Source organism: Polyodon spathula, chromosome 4, assembly GCF_017654505.1.
Source record: "Polyodon spathula isolate WHYD16114869_AA chromosome 4, ASM1765450v1, whole genome shotgun sequence".
Lineage (NCBI taxonomy): Eukaryota > Metazoa > Chordata > Actinopteri > Acipenseriformes > Polyodontidae > Polyodon > Polyodon spathula.
In genome coordinates, this window is record NC_054537.1 from 92130374 (window position 1) to 92152204 (window position 21831).

A 21831-nucleotide genomic window follows, 5' to 3' on the forward strand; every position below is an offset into this window, starting at 1 on the left:
TAGTTCAATTATAATCCCTCTCTGAAAATGCGGAGTTGACTTTTTTCAGGTTAGTTGTCTTCTAAAGCGTCATTATCTAAGTATTTTAATCCAGAGTGTAATTGTTTCTCTCTGGACAAAGGCCAGTGTTTAAGTTCTCATTAATGGTACTTTTTACTTAGGATCAGTCGAGATGAATAATATTAATGCAAGGTAATTGATGTTGTTGATTCTGTTATGGTGAACACCAGTTATAGTTATATATATATATATATTAGTGAATGCATTTTACTGTACATAGAACTCCGTAATGTAAAATACACTAATAACTATAAGAGTTCTTTTTTAAGTGATTCTCACCATTTTGTGTTGTTTTTGTTTGTTTTTTTTTTTTACATTTTTGATGTAATTATGATTCTGCATTTTCCTTCCCTGTTCGCTGTTTACACTGCACTTCACATAGTAACATGACAGGTAATAAGCAAGCAGTTAGGAACTAGAATTTTGGGTTTTTTTTTTGGTTTGCTGTTTGGTGTTTTGATTTTTTGGCATAATGCAATATGAAATCAAATAACTTCTCAAGAAAATGATTTGCTGTAGTTATCTCTGCAACAGTATGTCTTTTCAAATAATGAGTTGTCATGTACTGTCTACAGTGTAACATGATGTTTGATAAAAATGTGGTTTTAAATATGAAAATATCCCCACTCTATGTAAATCCTAGGGCCCTTTCATACCTAGTTAGTTTGGAGTGGATAATTCGCACTAGACTTCAGTTCGCATCCAAGTTCACACCAAATGATGGGGACTGGGATTCACTTGAAAAGGTGGTCTCAGCTCGATTTGAGAGGGGACTCCAATTAATTTCTCCCTCAGTCAGGCAGTGTGAAACCAATCCTGTTAGAATTCACAACGCAGCAGAAACCAATCCAGCTGGTGGTGATGTAATGCATAACCCACCGTCCACATGAGCAAAGTTATTAAAAGAAAGAAGGCATAAATATACAGTTTCTCATATGAGGAGCCGTTTCAGACAAAAATGTGAGACCAGACTCGCATTTCATTCTTGCAGTCTCCTAATTTAGCCTCCAGTGTCCCTTGTTTGCAAAAAATAGCCAGTATAGAGTCTACACTGATAGCAATTCCATCACCTAAATCTTCATTTTGCACTGCAGGGGAGCTTAGCGCTGTAAATAAACCTTAGGGGTGCTCTAACACCCACAGAGATGATGTCTGTTTTTGTACGTGTTTTACATATTTTGTATTATTATTTTTACATGTGATTTTTTATATATATATATATATATATATATATATATTATATGATATATATATATCTATATATAGTATATATATATATATATCTGTCAAGCATTAAAAAGTTCGTTAATTTTCACGATTTATAATCACGATTAATCTTGAGATAAAAAAAATACATCAGTTAATCTTGGTTTTAATCGCATATTTAATTGATAAAATTACTACATCCGTCTAATTTTCAATTAGTTTTATTACTGATGCTATTATTATTATTATTATTATTATTATTATTATTATTATTATGTAAATTAAAATTGTTTAAAATGTATGTATTTAACAAGAAAGTGCACCCATTGAGACTGTCACCAAAATTTACTAGGAGCAGTAATTTAGAAATTACAAACACAACCAACACAATGAAACATGCGGTTCAACCTTGATCAGCAGCATACAGAGATCAGAAAACAGAATAAATATCTATTTTTAAATGTGATCATGGATGTGAGTAAATTATTATTATTTTTTTTTTTTTAATGAAATTATAAATATGCAGCTACAGTAAGCATTTCAAGGAAATGAACTGTTAAATGAAATGAACATTGTGTCCAAAAACTGCAAACTAACAAAAACTGGTAGGCTTTACATAATACACGCCAAAAAAAAAAAAAAGAATCATACTTTACTTGAGTCATGGGCTTGCAGCGATCCTGAATTTGTCAAAACTGGTGGGTTTAATTTGTTGTTGTACTGTTGTTGGTAGCAGAGGAGCTGTTAGTGTATTTTGAGAAGTGAATGCGTGTTCAGCACTCAGCAGACTAGATGTACTTGTGTGTGATACTGGAACTCACTTTCACAGTAGACAGGTATGCGTCTTTCTGTTCAGTGAGTCATCAGAACATAAAAAAAATTAATAAAAAAAATACACCATTACACCACCTTTGCACCATTACGCAGTTCAATGATTAACCTCCAAAAAATGAACGCGTTTATCGCAGAAGTTAGCTGCGATTAATTGACAGCCCCTAATAGAGAGAGAGAGAGAGACAGAGATGGTTTGGTCTCTCGCTGTGAATAACTTGGGATTGGTTGGTGCTACAATTTACTGATGCCAGTGGCAATGCAACAGCCAACAGAAATTCACAGAATAAAGTATTCCTTCTCATATGTCACCTTTTGAAAACGAAAATGTATTTCTAACCTGACTCGTAGTGCCTTTCTACCAATAGCAGATTGTGAATAAACATAGCTAGCACTGTCCTCCAAGCCTGACGCAGGCAGATACTTCCATGTTTATTATATACAGTAAATAAGTTTGCTGATTTGATCAGCGGTTTATTATATACAGTATATGCGTTCCCTGTATCGAACAGCCGTCTGACAGCATTTTGATCAGCTGCATACATCCAGACGATCAGGTTCACTTGTAAAAATTGCAATGTGAAAGCAAACCAATTATAGTGGTGAAGGACCCAGTAACGTGAACTTGAATTCACTTGGAGCAGAACCGCAGTTCATTTTTAAATTTTCTGGTGTGAAACCAGTAAAAGCAAAATGGCAACGTTTTTGAAGTAAATTCTGAACCAGATCTTTATAAACGAACTAGGTATGAAAGGGCCCTTAAGAGTCCTACACCGAGTACTAGTGTACCCTTGCTAATGTCATGTCTTGAGAGCACCACCCACTTAAAACACTGCTGTGCACTTTGGTTTGGACTTGTGTTCATGTTTAAGGGTGCAGAATATTTGTAACTAGTTAATTATGAACTAAGGGTTGTATTTTGAAGCAATTGCAAAACCGAGGCACATTTACCAAAAGGAATTGCATTATTTTAACAGGATAAGCCTTGCAAGTAATTTATATGTACCGTATTCAATTTGGTGCCGCTGCGTTTATTTTAAATGGATCAAAATGACTGCGGCACTTAAGTGGGCGACATTTATTAATAATACTACGATTTTCAAACGCTGCAAAATTGTATTACATGATTTATGAAATTTTATTACATGATTTATGACATTTTAGAAGTATTGCTGTTGCTTATTTTCTGTCTAGCACATCGTTTTTATTTGTACAGGAGTTACAATTTAACAAAAAACAAAACCACCTATAAGAACTTAAGAAGGACTGTACGTAGTTTATCTTGCCTTTTCTTTCAGAACCGCACTACCATAAAATAAAATGTGCTTAATATGTGTGTACATCAGTCTGTAATTTACCTGCTAGATTGAGGCTCCCGTCTCTTCGGGGTGTTACATGTACATAGTCAGTGTTGCGCGTTTGTTTACTGTGTGTTTTTAGAAGGGGGAGAAAAAAAATACTTAACTTAATGTTTCCTTATTGATAGCGGCGTTTATTCGAGGGCGGCCTCTATTATAAAGCTGATCTATGACTGCAGCGTCAATACAAGGGCGTCTTTAATTCGAGGGCGGCGCCAAATTGAAGTAAAACGGTATTTTTTTTTTTTTTTTTAAACCAATCCTTATTGAACCGATTTTTTTGCTTCAAAAAAGGACTCCAGCATCGTTGTTTTTTATTTATTTATTTACTTATTTATTTAGAAGATTTTTTTCTTTTTCAAAGTGTGCTTTTGTTTTTGCAGGGTAGGATTCATGATAAATTTAGCATAGGGTCCAAAGGGTTTTATTAAATTGCAGTAAAATTAACCAAGCTTTAAATCCCTGCAAAAACCAAACTTTGGATTGATATGTGACACTGAGTGTAAAGAAAAACTAAATCCAAATACTTGTATTTTTAGTATTGCGTGAAAAGGTATTTAGGTATCCAAAGGTGCATACTTTTCCCTCTCCCTGTTTGTAGTAATGTTTTGTTTAAAAGTACAGCATGAAGACTCACTAATTGTGTTTTCTGTTTGCAAATCTCTTTTGAATTTTAGATTTAGTGATATAGAATTGGAAGACGGCAGTGGTATCCCAACTGAGCCATTTTTGGAATCTTGTTATGCAATAGTCCCTGTATTAGGTAGGAACTATCCTATTCACCTTTGCATACCGGGCTCTTATTAACACTGCATGCAATGGTTATGCAGCTTTTTACTTATCTGGCACACATTTTAAGAACTCATGTAGCTGTTAATGCTGGGTGCATGAAATGTTTCTGGTTTAATTCCTACTGCTTTTTTTCCTATATGATTATGTGTAACCCATTTTACATTGTTTAATGCCCACATAGAGGCTTATGGATAAACACAGTGTATTAAATATATGCTTGTGCATGTGACATGGGGGAAGGGGGTAGGTCTTGCACTGACTGGTGGTTCATCATGTACATACAAGCAGATAATTCCCAATAATATTAAAACTGAATACAGTATCCCACATCGGCTAGCCAACAACTGACATTCTTTGAGTATTCAGACATTGTTTTTTTGAATTAATATTTTTATGCAGAATTTGTTTTTGCATGATTTGTTTTTGTAAGTTCTGTGGTAACATCCCCGATACAATTTTACCAAGACTTGCATCCTGTGAGATGTGGTATGAGATGTCTACTTTCTGAAACCTGAAAAGCAGAATACATCTAGTCTAGTTAGTTGTAACACTAATACTGCAGGCAGTGTAGCTACAGATTGACAATTTGGGGAGACATCCCTAGAAACTCCATTGACATAAAGCTAAACTGAGAATTCGGATCACTCAGATATTTGTATGGACCTTTCTGAGTATTGCTATTGACAATTAGTTGCATTTTGTCATTTGGTTACAATGCTAAGCAGTTACAGCTTTCAGTTAAGTTAGTCCATGTGTTGTATGCCGCTCTAAGCTATTGATTTATTTAAGCCTCCAAAAAGTAATTTTGCTGACTTAATGAAATCTCTAAGAAACAGGATTCAATGTATGATTCATTTGGCTGGTTGTTATTTCTAGCTGAGAGTGTTTCTCTTTGAATGAATAATACCATTAAAAGTAACTCTAACCCCCCCCTTCCTGACAGTCTTGGCTTGTCTGTTTGCAAGTTACGTATTTATTTGAACAACAATTAGACTGCATGCCGTTGCAAAAGTGAGCAATGGTTGCAGACATGAAATGTGCACTTCTATCTTTATACAAGTTAAAAAAAAAAAAAAAAAACCCTTAAGGAGGTATAGCACACATTTAAGAGAAAGTAAAGATAAAAAGCAGTTAATACTGCGTAAGAGTAGCGCATGTACGATAGCCGAAACGAAGTAAGATCATGGGAACTGAACTGCTTAAATGAAAGAAAAACATTCAGACCCTAACCAGTTTTGCAAAGCTGTTTCTTGCAGGGTGGCATGTGCACCATATCACCCTACAGCAAAGCACTCCCATATTGTTACAAAATAACTTTGGAGGACTTCCAGGTCTTTTTAAGCTTCTGAATTTCTAAAAAATTAAAAAGATTTTCCTTTCATATAAATAGGAACAAATCCACACAGGAGTATAAAAGATGTTGTAAACAGAGTCTGTGGAGCGTTGGTTGTTGCATGCTCTTTATAACTGGGATTATTATTATTATTGAAATCAAATAAAGCAATGCATTTAACATTTAGCAGAATTACAACAGACATTTCTGCACACATATATTCCTTTACTGTGCCTTAGATTACCATTTAACTGAAAAAAGCTTCATCATACAGCACATAGTGGAGCTGTTAATCTGCTGCATGGCCCATCAGCAGTGTGAATATTAATTGTATTTCAGGTAAAATACAATAAAAAATAATTCAAATTAAACTTTCTTTCCTTAGATAAGCTTGGACCCACCGTGTTTGCTCCTGTTAAAATAGATTTTGTAGGTAACATTAAGGTAAGTAGTAATCATAACATAAGTATATACAGAAAATACATTCTTGGGGGCTCCAGAGTGGCGCATCCAGTAAAAACCGTTCTGCGCGGATGTGCCCAATAGCCTGGAGATCGCAAGTTCAAAACCAGGCTATATCACTGCCGACCGTGAATGAGAGTTCCTAGGGGTTGGCGCTCAATTGGCCGAGCGCCACCCGAGGGGAGGGAGGGCTAGGTCGGCCAGGGTGTACTCGGCTCACCACGCACCAGCGACCCCTGTGGTCTGGCCGGGCACTTGCAGGCTTGCCTGTAAGCTGCCCAGGGCTGGGTTGTCGTCCGAGGCTGTAACTCTGAGGTGGCTACATGGTTAGTCTGCAGCGTGTAAAGAAGCGGTCGACTGACAGCACACGCTTCGGAGGACAGCGTGTGCTCGTCTTCGTCGCTCCCGAGTCAGCACAGGGTTGTAGCAGTGTGCTGAGACTAAAAATAATTGGACACTACTAAATTGGGGAGAAAATAATAATTGCCGACAACTAATTTTTTTTTTTTTTTTTTTTTTTTTAATTAAAATTAAAAATACATTCTTAACTGTGGTCACGATGTTCTGTGGTTGGCATCTTTATTTAAAAACAAACCACTTGCCAGTCATGCATTACTGCCCAAAACCAACACTAGACATATTATTGTATGGTAATATGTTCTGACCCATACAGTATTCTATTTATATTAGATTGCACCACGTTCTGTTAATAGAAAGTATTTTCCTAGCTGTTAAATTGAAGTGGCCAGATTCACTAAGCCTTTATTCCAGGACAAAGTTTGCACCAACAATTCATAAAAAGAGAGAAAACCACTTCTAAAGATATAGAAGCAAGAAACAACTTAAATGCATGTGGGAACTAAACATCCTGAGTTATCTATTTAAAATAACATCCTAGGTGTAGTGGAGGTGCCTCTTCTTGCTTTTGCTTCACTTTAGAGTTAAACAATACAAATCATTCACGCCAACTTGCCTATTTAATCAATATCTACGTAAGCATTAATCTCTGATGCCATGGCACTTAATGAAAAGGTCAGTTTTCTACAGGTAATCACCATAGAGAAGGACATGCTATTATTATCATGTCAAAGTGTTTTGCGCAGTGCTTATTTTGGGTTGTTTATTTGTGCCTATAATGTATGCTGCTGCTTTAAAGCTAGTTTCAAATCCCTCGTTAACTGGATATGTTATAGGAAAATGTCAATAAAAAACCAAATAGAAACAAAAGGCCTGTTGTGTACATTGCAGCAATAACAGTTTTATCTGCCACTAGAGGTCACTATCTGCCTGCTAAGACACCCACAGTTGGAATGGGACACAAATCTGTGTAACAGTAGTTTAAAAAAACCCAGCCTTTAGTTCAAAAGACAGTTGGAGCTTATGTAACGGTATTGTTTCATGCCATTGGTGAAGGAAAAATCAATTGAAAAAACACCATAATTTTAGATTCATATACTGTAGAAGTTTGCATTGCTAAAATAAGAACTTTTCAGAATCAGATGAATATCATACAAATGCTGTTACTTTTATATTCACCAAACATGTGCTGAACAATATCCACCCCCACTGAGGCAATAGATAAATAAAGCAGGTGAACCGTTTAGCTTATTTTGTATGAAGAATAAACCAGGTATTATCCACTCGTTGGGGATGTGAATCCACAGCAACAGAGACTTCTCGGTAACTTTCCAAATTCAGAGTTTTAAATATATCTGTAGAGCTGCTTATCCCATTGTAATAAAACGTGGATAGGAAATTCTTCAGACTAGTTATTGGTAGTTTCCATTGTGGCGCAGCATTGCTTACTGTTTTATTATCCATGCAAAATCTTCAGTACTAGCATATTTAGGACCCTTTTTTCTTATGTCTGGAGCAAGGTTGGGGAAGATGTCCTTTCAATTTCAGGTTTTTGTTTCAACCAAAGTTAGCTTAAATAATGAATTGAAACGATTAGCCCCAAGTCCAGGTCCTGAAGTACCATGGTTAATTGTTGACTCCTAGCTAATATACTGGGATTAGCCTTCCAGTGTATGTGGATCGAAGCTGGTTAACAATCCCACCCAGTCACTGCCTTACTGTATTTGTTTTCTCATTAGAAAATCAATCAGAAATACATTAGCGATCCAGAAAATTTCACAACTCTGCAAAAGATCGTTCTGTACGAAGTGGAGACAAACATGGCTCAGGTTAGGAACTCTGCCACAGAAGCACTTCTTTGGTTGAAAAGGTAAAGTATAGATTTCAAAGGTAACATTTTAAGAGTACAACATTTCTGCTGTTGCCTTAATCTATGTAGTTTCAGGGCACCAAGCTTGGTTATACTGGCGGGGAGGGACAACAGCTCTGCGCAGTGTGTTTTGCAACCCTGTATATGGTTTTAGTTGTGTTCTGTGAACATGTTTTCCATTCTTTATATTTTCAATTTTTTTTTTTCCTGTGTATGTTCACTGCAGGGGCTTAAAGTTCTTGAAAGAGTTTTTAGCAGAGGTGAATAATGGAGAAAAAAATATCTGTGCAGCACTAAGTAAGTACAATTTTTACTGTTTCAGCTAACAGAACCCTTTATTACCTAGGTGGTGGTTAATATTGTTATTATTAAATCTATAGCTCTTTGTATTATATAACAAATATAGGACTTCTGATGCAATACAATCCCAACTGCCAGTATATAGGGCAGTAGAATTAATGTCAGAAAAACACAATTTAAATGAGTTATTATTATTATTATTATTAAATTAATTAATTGATTGGTTAATTTATTTATTTCTTAGCAGATGCCCTTACCCAGGGTGACTTACAATTATTACAAATGATCACATTATAAAATATGACATTACAGAGTATGACATTACAGATAGCAGTTATAAAGTACAATAAAATCAGTAGCAAATAAGATCAAATTCAAATGAGCAAAATAAAGATAATTATGTAAATAATTACATTTAAGCGCAAGTTCATCTAAGAGCAGTTAACATATAGTAAAAATATTTGCTTATATGAGTAAAGTCCATTAAGAGCACATAGTAAGTACAATAAATGGATGAGAATGATTTAAAATAAGAGCAATTACAAAAAAAACCTGAATAGAGATATCTATGAGAGTAAAATCAAATACAAGATACAGTAAATAGTTATAATTAAGAGCAGTAGTGGAATATGGCAAAGTATGGAGCAGTTCAGTGCAAGTACAAGCTGATGCAGGTTCTGGTACAATAGGGTGCCATATAGTCCAGTATAGTCGAGAGTTGTGAGGTTTACAGATGCTGTCTGAACAGGTGTGTCTTGAGGAGGCGCCGGAATGTTGTCAGGGACTGAGCACTCCTGATATCCGTGGGTAGGTCGTTCCACCACTGAAGGGCAAGCGTGGAGAAGTAGCAGACTCTGGACGCGGAGGAGTTGAGAGGGGGTACAGCTAGTCTGCCGGGGGTGGAGGAGGGGAGAGGGCGAGAGGTGGTGTTGGGAGAAATGATGTCTGGAGATAGGAGGGAGCAGAAAGGTCAAGACAACGGTAGACGAGTACAAGAGTTTTGAATTGAATGCGAGCAGCAGTAGGGAGCCAGTGCAGAGAGCGGAGCAGTGGTGTAGCGTGGGAGAAACGAGGAAAAGAAAAGACAAGGCAAGAAGCAGAGTTTTAGATGAGCTGGAGCAGAAGGATGGCAGAGGCAGGGAGGCCAGCCAGGAGGGAGTTGCAGTAGTCAAGGTGGGACAGTATCAGGGCCTGAACTAGGAGCTGCGTAGAATAGTCTGAGGAAGGCACGAATTCTGCGTATGTTGTTAAGGAAGAAGCGACAGGAGCGTGCCAGAGTAGAGATGTGCTGAGAGTAGGAGAGGGAGGGGTCGAGGGTGACACCGAGGTTCTTGGAGGATGAGGAAGGAGAGAGGGTGGTGGATTCAAGAGGAATAGAGAGAGAGATCAGCAGAGGGGGAAGAAAAGGAGGTCTGATTTGGAGAGGCTGCGTTTGATATGATGTGTATGCACCCTGGAGGAGATGGCCGAGAGGCAGGTAGATCTACGGGAGGACTGTCGGCATCAGAGGGGGGAAAGGAGAGGAAGATCTGGGCATCAGCAGCATAGAAATGATGCTAAGCCATGGGAGGAGATGAGGGGACCCAAGGAGCTGGTGTAGAGAGAAAACGGGAGGGATCCCAGGACTGAACCTTGGGGGACACCTGTCGAAAGAGAGCAAGAGGCAGAGGGTGAGCCACACTAGGACACCCGGCATGTGCAATCAGCGAGGTAGGAGGAGAACCAGGCAAGAGCAGTGCCAGAGTCTCCCAGGTTATTGAGGGAGGACAGGAGAATAGAGTGGTCGACTGTGTCAAAGGCAGCAGAGAGGTGGAAGAGAATTAGGACAGAGGAGGAGGCGGCGGTGTGCCGGGCGAAAACGAGATTGGAGGGGGTTGAGCAGAGAATGTGTTGACAGGAAAGCAGAGAGCTGGCGATGTACCACTCGCTCAAGAGTTTTAGAGAGGAACTGGAAAAGGGAGACAGAATGGTAGTTCTGAAGGGATGAGGGATCAAGGGAGGGTTTTTTTTAAGATGGGGGTGATGCAGGCCTGTTTTGAAGGCAGAGGGGAAGGAGCCAGAGAGTAGAGGTGTTGAGAAGAGAAGAAATGAAAGGGAGTTGCGCAGGGGCAGCAGCCTGGAAGAGGTGAGTGGGGAGGGAAGACATAGGGGCTGGTCGGAGTAGATAGGGTTGGGAGCAACAGAGAGAAGTAGATAGAGACAGGAGGTGAAGGAGTGAAGAAGGGGAAGAAATCCAACAGAGTGGTTAGGGTTGGAGAGGTGGATGTTGAAGTCACCTAATAGAACAATATGGATGGAGGGAGGACAGGAGGAATTAGTAAATGTTTTCTCTATATACTGTATAAAATTAGTTTCTATATAGAAATCTTATTTTTAATCTTCCTTTATGTTGCCTATGTCAGTGTTTGTGAAGGTTTCCCTGGGGCATGTGCTTTGTAAACTGGTGTAGAGCTTTTAATGAATCCCTCTCCAAAACAGCAGTTCCTCCTGGCCAGTTTGGCTGCATAGAGTTTGAGATACAAACCCTGGCCAGAGGGCCATGCTCAGCGACTCGGGCGAGCATGGAAATGCCCTTTTTTGTTGCCGTGGGCAGCTGTAGCCAAGAGTGGAAACGGCAGAACACAGACGTTAACAAAGTGTTGAATCAGATATGTTATTGTCCTTGCATTAAAACTGGATGCTTTTTTTTTTTTTTTTCACAAAATTTTTTTTTTTTTTTTTTTTTTAAACCTCCACCTGAACCTGGTCTTAAAAGTTTACTACTAAAGATGACTAAAGATGAAGGCTAGGGGATAATTAAATAATAGCTAACTCCTGGTAACTGGATTAGATCTCAAGAGCATTTGCATTGCTCTACTGTGTCCCTAACTTCTTGTATTGCTTGTATAGGCTTTGGAATCAAGCACAGATTTGTCTTTTCAGATAATGCTTATGGTAAAACACTACGGCAGTACCACGGCTGGGTTGTGCGAGGAGTCTTTGCTGTGAGTACAGTAATATTTACCTTTTACAATTAATGAAAATATTAGAAACCTGTGTTTTTCATAGAATTAAATGCCAGTTTCTATAAATTATTCTACAGAAGAAAGAGTGCAAATATCCACTTCAAACTTTTAACCTTTGCAGCATGTGGTCGCAGGTCACATCAGGGCTATTAATAGATTAGTAGACTCCCTGTAAGTAATGACATGCCTTGTAACAATTATTTACAAAACCACGAGGCATGCTCCAACATTTGGTACTCGTAGTTGACTGATCACAGTTAAATCATGTATTTGATAATGTCTGGTTCTCTATTTACATCCGTGCATTTTTGTAACACTGCTGTTTGTGCACTTTATTTTAAAACTGCTTGGATTTTTTATATGAATTTTCTAAAATGTCATTTTTATGTAATGGATTGCACCCACATCTGCCTTTTCCATCCATCTAAAGCCACACTCTTTCTCTTTAATTCAGTGTAAAATGTTTACATTGTTCTTTCACTACTAGTGCACACTTTAAATCAACAAACACATTACCATATTGCTGCTGCTACTCCTTTGAAATTGAAGTGTACTACTTTGGTCGACTATCAGTTTCTGAGTCGACTGTTTGGTTTTACCCCTGATGAAGAGTCTCTTCTGACCTCAGGACTGTCAATCACCACTGGTATGTGCATTTTTAGCACATGCTGTCTGCACAATATCAAATCATTTTACAAAGACAAAACAAACCACATTGTTGAGCAATAAGTTTTAGTGCATAACTATAAATCACTGGGGGAAACAAATCTAAAATCCAATGACAAAGGTTTTGACTAAAAGTGTAATTCTAAAAGTTTATTTTACTACTACTGCACTATTGAGTGTTTTATTGTTATGGATGAAATACCTGCAAGAGGCTGAAAACATTAAGAAAAACTTCTAGTCAAAACATTGTTTCTTTTAGTATGGAATGCAGCAACCACTATTTTCCAGCTTTCCAGTGGCACAACTGCTTATTGCTCTAATCTCTGTGTGGCAGTATAGTGTTGTAAGGGTTATTCCAGCAGTAATGTAGGTCCTCAGGTGAATTGTTTTTTCCAGGATTATAGGCTTTTTGCAGTCCACAATCTTTAAATTGTTTTTCAGCTGGCACTGAGGGCTGCTCCTTCCTATGAAGGCTTTGCTGCAGCACTGGTCTCTAACGAAGGTGACCAGAGAAAGGTGGGATTTCCCAAGGGGATGCACAGGGACCTTGATGTTTACTTGCTGGCCATGGAGCACCAGTTGGCAATACTAGACGCCATGTATGAAGAATACAGTCTAGAGTCTGATGAGGTTGTATGATGATTGGGGAAACGCAACAAAACCAGACAGCAGGGATTTCAAATGCTGAGATTTTTGTTTTGTATTTGATATTTTATTCCATCAGTGTTACAATTGACTAAAGATGGCTTTTACCTTTAAGCACAATGAAACCAAGTATACTTAATCCATGTATGTTGCCTTAAATTAAATAAAACCACAGTAGATAATGTAATCCTTTGCCTGGTAAAGGCTTAATGCAGCAACTTCCTTAAGTTATTAGATCGTGGGTTATTACTTTAGTCTAAACTTATTTTAATCCATTGTCTTGAATAGGTAAAGGCCAGCGTAAGAATAAAATAACATTGATCCAGGTAGTTAAAATTACATGAAGACAACATGAAGGCAATAGCAGAAACAGATTTGCAGGATTTCATCTTAAAACAATATACCAAGAAAATGACTCAATTTGGGTTGATCGTTTGTGGATGTGGAATGCAGTGGAAATATTTAACATGTAGAAGGATTCCACCACACCCACACATGGAACATGATTCAATGTCAGTTTACAGGTATCGCATTCGGAAGTTACATTCGGGTAATATGACCAAGCCAAGTACCTGTCCTTTTTATTATTATTATTATTATTACTATTTCATGTTGCTTTTGTTTACAAAATGTGTATCTTGGCATACTGAGATGTAGCCAAACATGCTGTTTCCTCCATTAACTGTGGCAAGATTGCTGATGCACATTATAAGCCTATGGGTCTGTTTTCATTGTGCATAAGAGATTCAACAATGTTTATTAGTCTAATAATGGTACGTGTTAGTTTTTAATTCTGTTTAGATTCAGTGTAATTATGTAACCTTAATGCAAAGGGACATTTTCATGTGTGTAAGTTATTTCTTCTGTTTTACAGTATAGATTGAGCTCTCTCTGTTTATATTGTAATCTGTTATTTTTAAAATATTATTGAGCATGTGTTCTCTTGTATGGCACACTACAAATGACTTGTAATATATATTTATGTATTTCATTTTATACAGTTTTATTAAACCTAAACCCTTCAATTCTGTTTGTTGAGCTGTACGGTAATCATTGTGGTAGTAAAATGTAAAGGCATTTTTACCCTGTTGACAGCTTGTATTGTCATAATGGGGGGAATACAGTAAATTGACAGTTGGAAGTCAAATACCTGCGGTATTAAAAGATCTGATGGACACGTTTAATATCTCTGACATACAGTTTCTAAACCATGTTGAAGGAACATGACATAGCACTGTTTTAAAGAAATGAGCTAACTAGCACTGCTTGACTAAGGGGTTGATATGATCAACTTGTATGCTACCAGGATGCTCACAGTTCTGCATACCTCTCCAGTATAAGCACATGGACTTCAGCAATCACTTGTTTTTAGTGGTAATAGTGGATAAACCACAGCCAGGTGGTTCATGTAATCATAAAACAGCTGGGGTTTATGGGACCCCTTCATATCTTCTCATTTTACATGTAGTAATGGCAGAAATAGACATGCAGTTTCAAGAGTTAGTGTTAAAAAGGCTACTCAAAAAAAGAATGAAAAGGAGAAGGTAAGCCATAATACTTGCAGATTTATTCTTGCCAAGCACAAGGCTTTACAGTGACAATAATAATGTTCATCAGATTATTATTTTTTTGTTTTAAACTATAGACTCATGGAATATATATACATCTTTGTCTGCCAGTTGTTTTACTTCATGATGGATCAGTCGGGTGAGCTTTGAAGGTTTATGGTAGAATGCAGACGCTGATGTTTCACGAGGAGAAGTAAAACATGACTATAGCCAGCCGTTCTAGAGAACATGCTGCACTGCAGATTACCACCTCCCTTTCCCTAAATTATTTAGAGGTGGTAATCATGAAAGAATGGGCTTGTATCTGTTCAGAAAAATGTAGGCAAGTTATTTACAGACCTGGTGCACCAAATCAGTACCGTGCTGCTTGCCCATGGAGGCTCTGCACCCTTATTTACAGTTAATTATGGCAGCTGCATCTATTTCTTGTCACAGCCCTGTGTTAAAATAAAACACACACACATGCTGTTCAGTTACCAGTAGTACAACACCCTGAAATCAACTTTTGCTAGCATTTTTTCGTACTAAATCTTTCTGTTTGATCCCTTTAAAACAATAGAAAACAATTCTAATAAGACATAGTGCTATCTTTTTTGTTTAGCATCACTCCAGAGGGTGTATTCTTTCATGCACACAAACAAGCAGCTGAAAAGCTGTTGATGTGTTGTGTATTGTATTCATGTCTGGAAAACTAGGACAAGTGTGTTCCATCTAATTGAGCATATGTTTCTAGCAAGCACCACCAATATTGTCAGTTCATCTGTGCTCTTCAGAGAGTGGTCATGCCTGGCATAGTTTCCTATAGGTCATCGTTTTCCACTAGGTTTCCGTTAACAGCTGGTGCCCTGCCGCCTTCCTGCAACTGAGCCCCTGAAAATGATTGTGGTGAAGAGCGGGGATATCCGCACTCAGGCCCTCTTGCGGGCCTCTCAGAGTAACCTGATAGTTGAGGGAAAGCTCAGACATTAAAATAATCATACACTTTACAGAAGAAAAAAAAACTGACAGCTTGAATTTATTTCCTGATACTATTACTGCGTCAAAGCTACTGGCTACAAGGTCATAGACCACACTAGTATAAAATCACATGAAGCATTTATATGGCAAACGGAATATTGTGTTGTTAAGGTTATGCAGAGCTATATTAATAGCTGAATATGTTTAGGTCTGTGGCTTTCTCAGTGCAAATTATGACCTATAGGATATGCCAGGCATTAGCCACCTAATAAGTGCAAAATGATTGTTATTTCTCCAATTTAAGGTGTTGTTAAATTACAGCAGTATTGACATCAACTTTTATGAGACTGTCACGGTCTTGGACAGCTTCGGGCTGAAGTTAGAACCGGAAGAGAATGGACACAGACAGTCAGTACTGCAGCGTATGAAAGCGCTGTTGCACATGTTTAATAATAAATGAACAAAATAAAAGGTTTGAACAAACAGGAACCAAAACACTGAACACAAACATAACGGCACGATGGCCAAAACAGACAGATAAACGGACACGGAACAAAACAAATAAGTATCGTGCTGGGGTCTAACCAGCATGCATAGCAATTGTAATTTTCTTAGCACTGTCCTTTTATCTCCCGACTCGTTCTGCCTCTGAACACACCAACCCCCAAGTGAGGCATTCGTGCTGCTTTTATCTACAGCTGTGCCGGGACTCGATTGTTAATTAATCATTCACTTGAATCCCGGCAGTTTGCACGTGAACGAATTGTGCACATCCTGTGCCTCCATTGAAATACCCACTTTATTCTGCACGTGAAGTGATTGTGCAATCCCTGTGCCTAAATACAAATATACATTATAACTCACCCATGCTACATAACCCAAGCTATACCCCATGCACCAATACATACATAAAACAGCAATAACACACGCACAGGGGCAGAGCACTCCTCCAGAGACATATTGGGCACAATTTCAAAACATGATTGAAATGTTGTTGTTTTTTTGGGGGGGGGGGGGGGTTTGTTTAATTAAATACAGTTTTGTATTTGTGAGGCTGGTGTAAAAGTATCTAACAATGGTAGAAACGTTTCTAGACCATCACATTTTATCAAAAATGATAGCATTCTTGAAATATCTCGCTAGTTAAAGTTGTGTAAAGTGGGCCCATTGAAATGTTTAAGTAGGTTCAAACAGGAAATGAATTGGCAATAAAAACATATATACCAGGATATACAAGAAATCTTGATTGGCAATGGTCACCACAATACCTCCAAGATCAGTCAGACCCCAACGGCAATCTAGAATGGTAGCTGCCAATCTGCAGCTATGGGCACCATGGCTAACTAGTAACTTGTGATCATTGTCAGATTCTGACTGCTTTGCATCCCATTATCTGATCAGTGGCTAGCCACTGCTAATTATTATTTTTATGCATTTGTTTCAAACCCCAGAGAATACGTAAAGGAGTAATAATAAACAAGGCCAGGGCTCCATTGAATAAAATGTGAATTATGTATGATATTTAAATTTAATGCAGAATAAATACGCAATTATGCTGACAGCTTTGTTGGTCAATGGTCGTTTGTGAATGTCCTGCATGCGGTAGCTAGAGAAATAATGGGACAGCTTGTAGCCTGTCTGGGAATTACCAGAAACAAAAGTCTGTTTTTTCAATAAATAAATAAATACAAAGTATGGTTGAATCCATTCACTTGCAATGCATGTTTGTGGCTGGCGAATAAGCATCAGGCTTCTTGATTTTGGATTCTGGATTTGTCGGTGTCATCTTAGTCCGCCTCAACCTAACCTACCAATTTACCTATCTGTCAACCGAATTTCTAGAAGATACATTTATAATAAATACAATTCTCCTGATTTTGGAGAAAGTCTGAGTGGTTTATATTGCTATAGCAAAGCGATCAGTCAGGAATACAATATTATCGATTCTTTAGAAATGTATTTATGTGCATGCAAGCCTTTTGTTAAGTATATTCCATTTGCAGTGTTTGAATTTTAAAAACAGTGTGGTGAGTATTTGCTTCACAGCCATATTGTTCGTGGTCAATAAAGCAAATAAGAATAATTGTTGTTTTTATTTGTATTGTCAGAGCAAGCATGGGTACAGTAGTTCAAAGTAAGACTACAGTTCAAATGTAAGGCTGTAGTTAATGTATACCCAGGCTTCGGCAAAATACTTCCATAAATGTATTTTCAATACAAAATAAAAAAATGTATCCAAATACAAAATACACACTACTTTGGAAACACTGCATTTTCAATACAAAATACAATTGTAAATACAATTTGAAATTACAAAATGCCTTTAATAAAACAAAACAAGATTTTCATAGGTCGTCGAGAAAAATCTATTTTGTCATTAAAGGAACTGAAACAGTTAACAATGATCAAGTTTCAAGCTACATTAAGCAAACATGCAGTGGGTCCTTGTTTCCACCAGGGGCCCCGATATCTAGGTGGCATTTCAAAACGTCCCACAGTGGTTTGATGGATTTTAAACTGTCACTGCCAGATACTGCACATTTTCAACATGATTCTCCATGAACCACTGTTTAACACCTGGGGCCTGTTGCATAAAGGTGGTTTAAGGTTTAGTTTAATTTTTTTAATGGTTTAAGGTTTAGCCAGGTTTAGTTTAAATCTGTTTTGAATTAACAGGTTATAATTTAGCACGCTAATCTAGTTGCAACAACGTAGATCGAGTTTAAAGTTATCTAGATAGCTCAAGCCGGGCTAATGTTTCTATCTGTGTATGTGGAACCAAAGATTGACAGTTGGAAACCAATAGTTTCCATAGCACTCGTGTGTATGTTGTCATGGTAACCTTTATTACACAGCAGTTGAAAAAAAAAATGGAAAAGAGTGCGTTTTTTTTTTACTGCCTCCGAGCAGCAAGTTTTAATTTCTATTTATGAGTAAGTGAAAGAAATATTATTAGCAAAAATAAACACTAGCTTGCCAGCGAGGCAGCCTGGCAAGCTATAGCAGACTCTGTCAGCGCATAAGTATACAGTATCCCTAGTAAGCACAAAATCACATACCCCTTTATTTTTATATTTCTGTGCCGCTGTATTTAGAATCATAATTGTTTATGGTCATAATTTATAGACACATATCACGAAGAGTAAATCTACATTACTCCAACAGTGCATAGGCTAAGTAAGTTATATGAGTGATGCTTTTAAACAACACAGTCGGATGGAATTAACTTCATTAATTCGGCTGCGTTAACTTTGTTACAAAGAGAGGCTGATGAAAAGCATTATGTTTTTGTAAAGGTCAAATCCAGCTGGTGTGAGGAGAACATGGCAACAATATAGAACTATATATAGCTAATGTTCAGTCAATATTTGATACTAAACCTGACCTAATAAGTGCCTCTTTATAATTTGATATTATTTATTTGGTAACACTTCAAAATAATGCGTGTAGAGTTTCTCAGTGGCGGTATTGAAAACGTGTTTATTTATTTGTATTCATTACAGGCACTCATTTTAAAGTGTCACCTTTATTAAATATAGATTCATGGCATCATTTTGAATTACAGCAAACAAGAAGAAGTGTCAGAAGAGACAGACTGGAGAGCGCCCACGCCCTCCTGACTTCACTCCAGCTGAAGAGCTAGCCCTTACCACCAATAAGGGGTGTCCCATTATAGATGGAATCCCTGGGGGCAGTTCCTCCTCTGCATAAAAGGTGATGCCATTTTACAGGGATTTTTTTTTTGTTTTTTTTTACTTTTAAAAGTCAGGATTAATCTTAGTTATCCTACTCTGGAGCAGGTTTGTTTAATTGTGATGTTACCATGGATTTAAGCCTGAGTTATTGTTGTCTCGTTTTGTGCAATGGAATAAGCCTGACTTTCACAATTAAACCTGGAAGTTATCCGGATAACTCATTAAACCACCTTCATGCAACAGGCCCCTGGAGTCTTATGGTGGAAAAAGAGCATCTAGAATCGCGTTGCATGGAAACTCCAGGGAGAGATTGGTGTACCTAGAATTAGGCACCACTAAAATCGAGAGGCCTTTTTTTGTTTTGTTTTTTGTAATTTCTAATATTAGACTACAATGCCAACACAGCATTATGTTTAAAATGGCTCATAATAATAAATCTTTTTTTTTCAAGGAATATAATATTAATAATTTTGTCCAAACAATCGCTAAGGAGAATCTCCTTCACAATATCCCATGCCAGTTTCGCATTTATTTTCTCCTCCAGTGAAGAAGCTAGTCACGTCACTTTTTACATCACTTTCATTGGCTTGTTTATTTTATGACATAATGTTGCATCTACAAGATCTACAGTCCTTTGATACAGTGGCTTGCAACAAAGTTGCCTGAACCTTGTAGCTTGCAGGTCACTTTCTACAAAGAAGTAGCCCGTTCTACATTTTTCTAGCAACATAGACCACTGTCCCCTCGGCTTTACGAGGGCAGCAGGGAGACATTAGACAGATGATCAATGCCAGTAAGACTATCAGGAGAGTCCATGAAGTCAGATTTAGAATGTTATTATAAACTAACCTGAACTACAAGAGAAACTAGTGTGTTTGTTGATCACAAGTAGCGTTAGTTGTACTGGTCCTATTTAAACATCCTTTACGAGGGATCCAGTTTGAACCCTCAGAGGTGCTAACAAGAGCGGATGTTGAACTCAATTTAAACAAAAACGGGTTACAAGGGGTTGGTTGGGATTTCTCTTATTCTAATGGACAAAGTATGGGAAGAGAATGTCAAAGTATGGGAAAGAAAAACATGACTGTATACCTTCAGCTGTGCTTTAAACATCTAGAACTAGTGCTGGGTCGTCCACAAGCGAAGACAAAAACACGATACAGAAACAAAAAGCTACCGGGGAGCAGGTGTACACGTGGAAAGAATAGCTGGCTTCAGGGAATGCAGTGACTTTTCATTTGCAGTATTCATTTGCACCCTAGCAAACATTGGAAATTTAAAATAGATTTAGATTTGTTTTTTCTTTAATAACTTCCATTAGCTTTCCATACTGCATTGTCTGGATTTGTTACCTAATTTTAAGCATTTAGCAATCAAATACATGTTTGGTTTCTTTAAAAATGTATTTACTAATTAACAAGGCCAAGACTGTCCCAGACAATGTCAGTTTGGCTGCAGGCAAAAGCTATCAATTGCTGATTTCCTCATAAAAACGTACCTTTTAAAAAGGTTTTCCTATGCTTGCATGATGTATTAACAATACTTTACCCTGGTCAAATATAATTAGAAGCATAAAATCCATATCTCAATAATTCCATAGTTCCTCTCAGGTCAATCACAAGACATTATTGTAACCAAAACATTGCAGTTTCATTTTTGTCCAGCAGAGGACACAAAGCACACATCTCCTTTTCAGAGATCTCTCCAGACATGATCTGGATACTTTATTTTCTTTGTATTATACATAGGGTTTCTGATTTTGAGTTTCAACCAATAAACACTGATAAAACACCCCCAATACAAAAAATAATAATAATAATCAATGTATATCCAGTAAACACTGGAAAAACTGGAAATGTTTATCAATTCCTGTTGAATTCATCACTTTCCTACTGAAAAAAACCCTACCTTTCCCAGTGCAGTTAGGCAATGTCCCTCCTTCCTGACCTGTATCCAGCATCAATTTTAAAACTATATTACAGTTAGATAAGGAAGATTGTTCTTGCTCGCAGGATTTAAAACAGAATTACAAATTGTGGTTGAAATTTAAAATAATAGCTACACACAAAAACTCCAGAATATGCCAGTGACCATAAGGATTGAAAGAAGGTGGTGTGTAAGTATGGTACTGCTGAGTTACTATACATATTGCACCAGGAAAAAAGTAACCGAAAACAATAATTTAATACAGTATCTAAAAAGCGAAAGCCCCCCCAAAAAAAATTTTGGGGTATCTACATCAAATTTGATAAGAGCTAAAAAATAAAGACCGAAAAACAGAAGCCCTAATTATATATTAATTACATAAAAAACAGGCACCTAACACATGAACATAGTTTGTTTCTGTGTGTCTAATGTTGGGGTTACAATTAAATCCCCGTGGAACATCAGAATTTGCTTCCTGTAAATAAAATGCTTCTTCATCTAGTGAGGTGTTTCATGTGACGTCATCACAGCACAGCTCGGACATATTGGCTGTCATAAAGCATTGGCGGGCAATGCCAATTTAACTAAGCGCGGTCGTTAAAGTTTCGATTTTACAATGCCAGATGTGTGTTGTGCTGTCGGACGCACCAACAAAAGAGGAGAACAACTTGTCCCTCTTGTCTGCTTAGCCAGACAGGCGGGAAAGTGGATTTCAGCCATTAGCAGTTATTTTGACCAGTTGTCATTTTCTGCAAATAAATGCTCTAAATGACAATATTTTTATTTGGAATTTGGGAGAA

At 37.5% G+C, this 21831-nt stretch overlaps 1 protein-coding gene across 1 annotated transcript in view; it reads left to right on the forward strand.

Annotated features, from left to right (window-relative positions):
• The window catches only part of plekha8 (pleckstrin homology domain containing, family A (phosphoinositide binding specific) member 8), a 33615-nt gene extending 19705 nt beyond the window's left edge, over positions 1-13910 (forward strand). Inside the window, exons 10-15 of the mRNA XM_041249049.1 lie at positions 4133-4218; positions 5966-6024; positions 8139-8269; positions 8496-8566; positions 11492-11553; positions 12682-13910. Of these exons, the coding sequence (XP_041104983.1) occupies positions 4133-4218; positions 5966-6024; positions 8139-8269; positions 8496-8566; positions 11492-11553; positions 12682-12879 (607 nt within the window). The 3' untranslated portion in view covers positions 12880-13910. The remainder of the gene's footprint in view (positions 1-4132; positions 4219-5965; positions 6025-8138; positions 8270-8495; positions 8567-11491; positions 11554-12681) is intronic.
• Positions 13911-21831: the final 7921 nt, after the last annotated feature.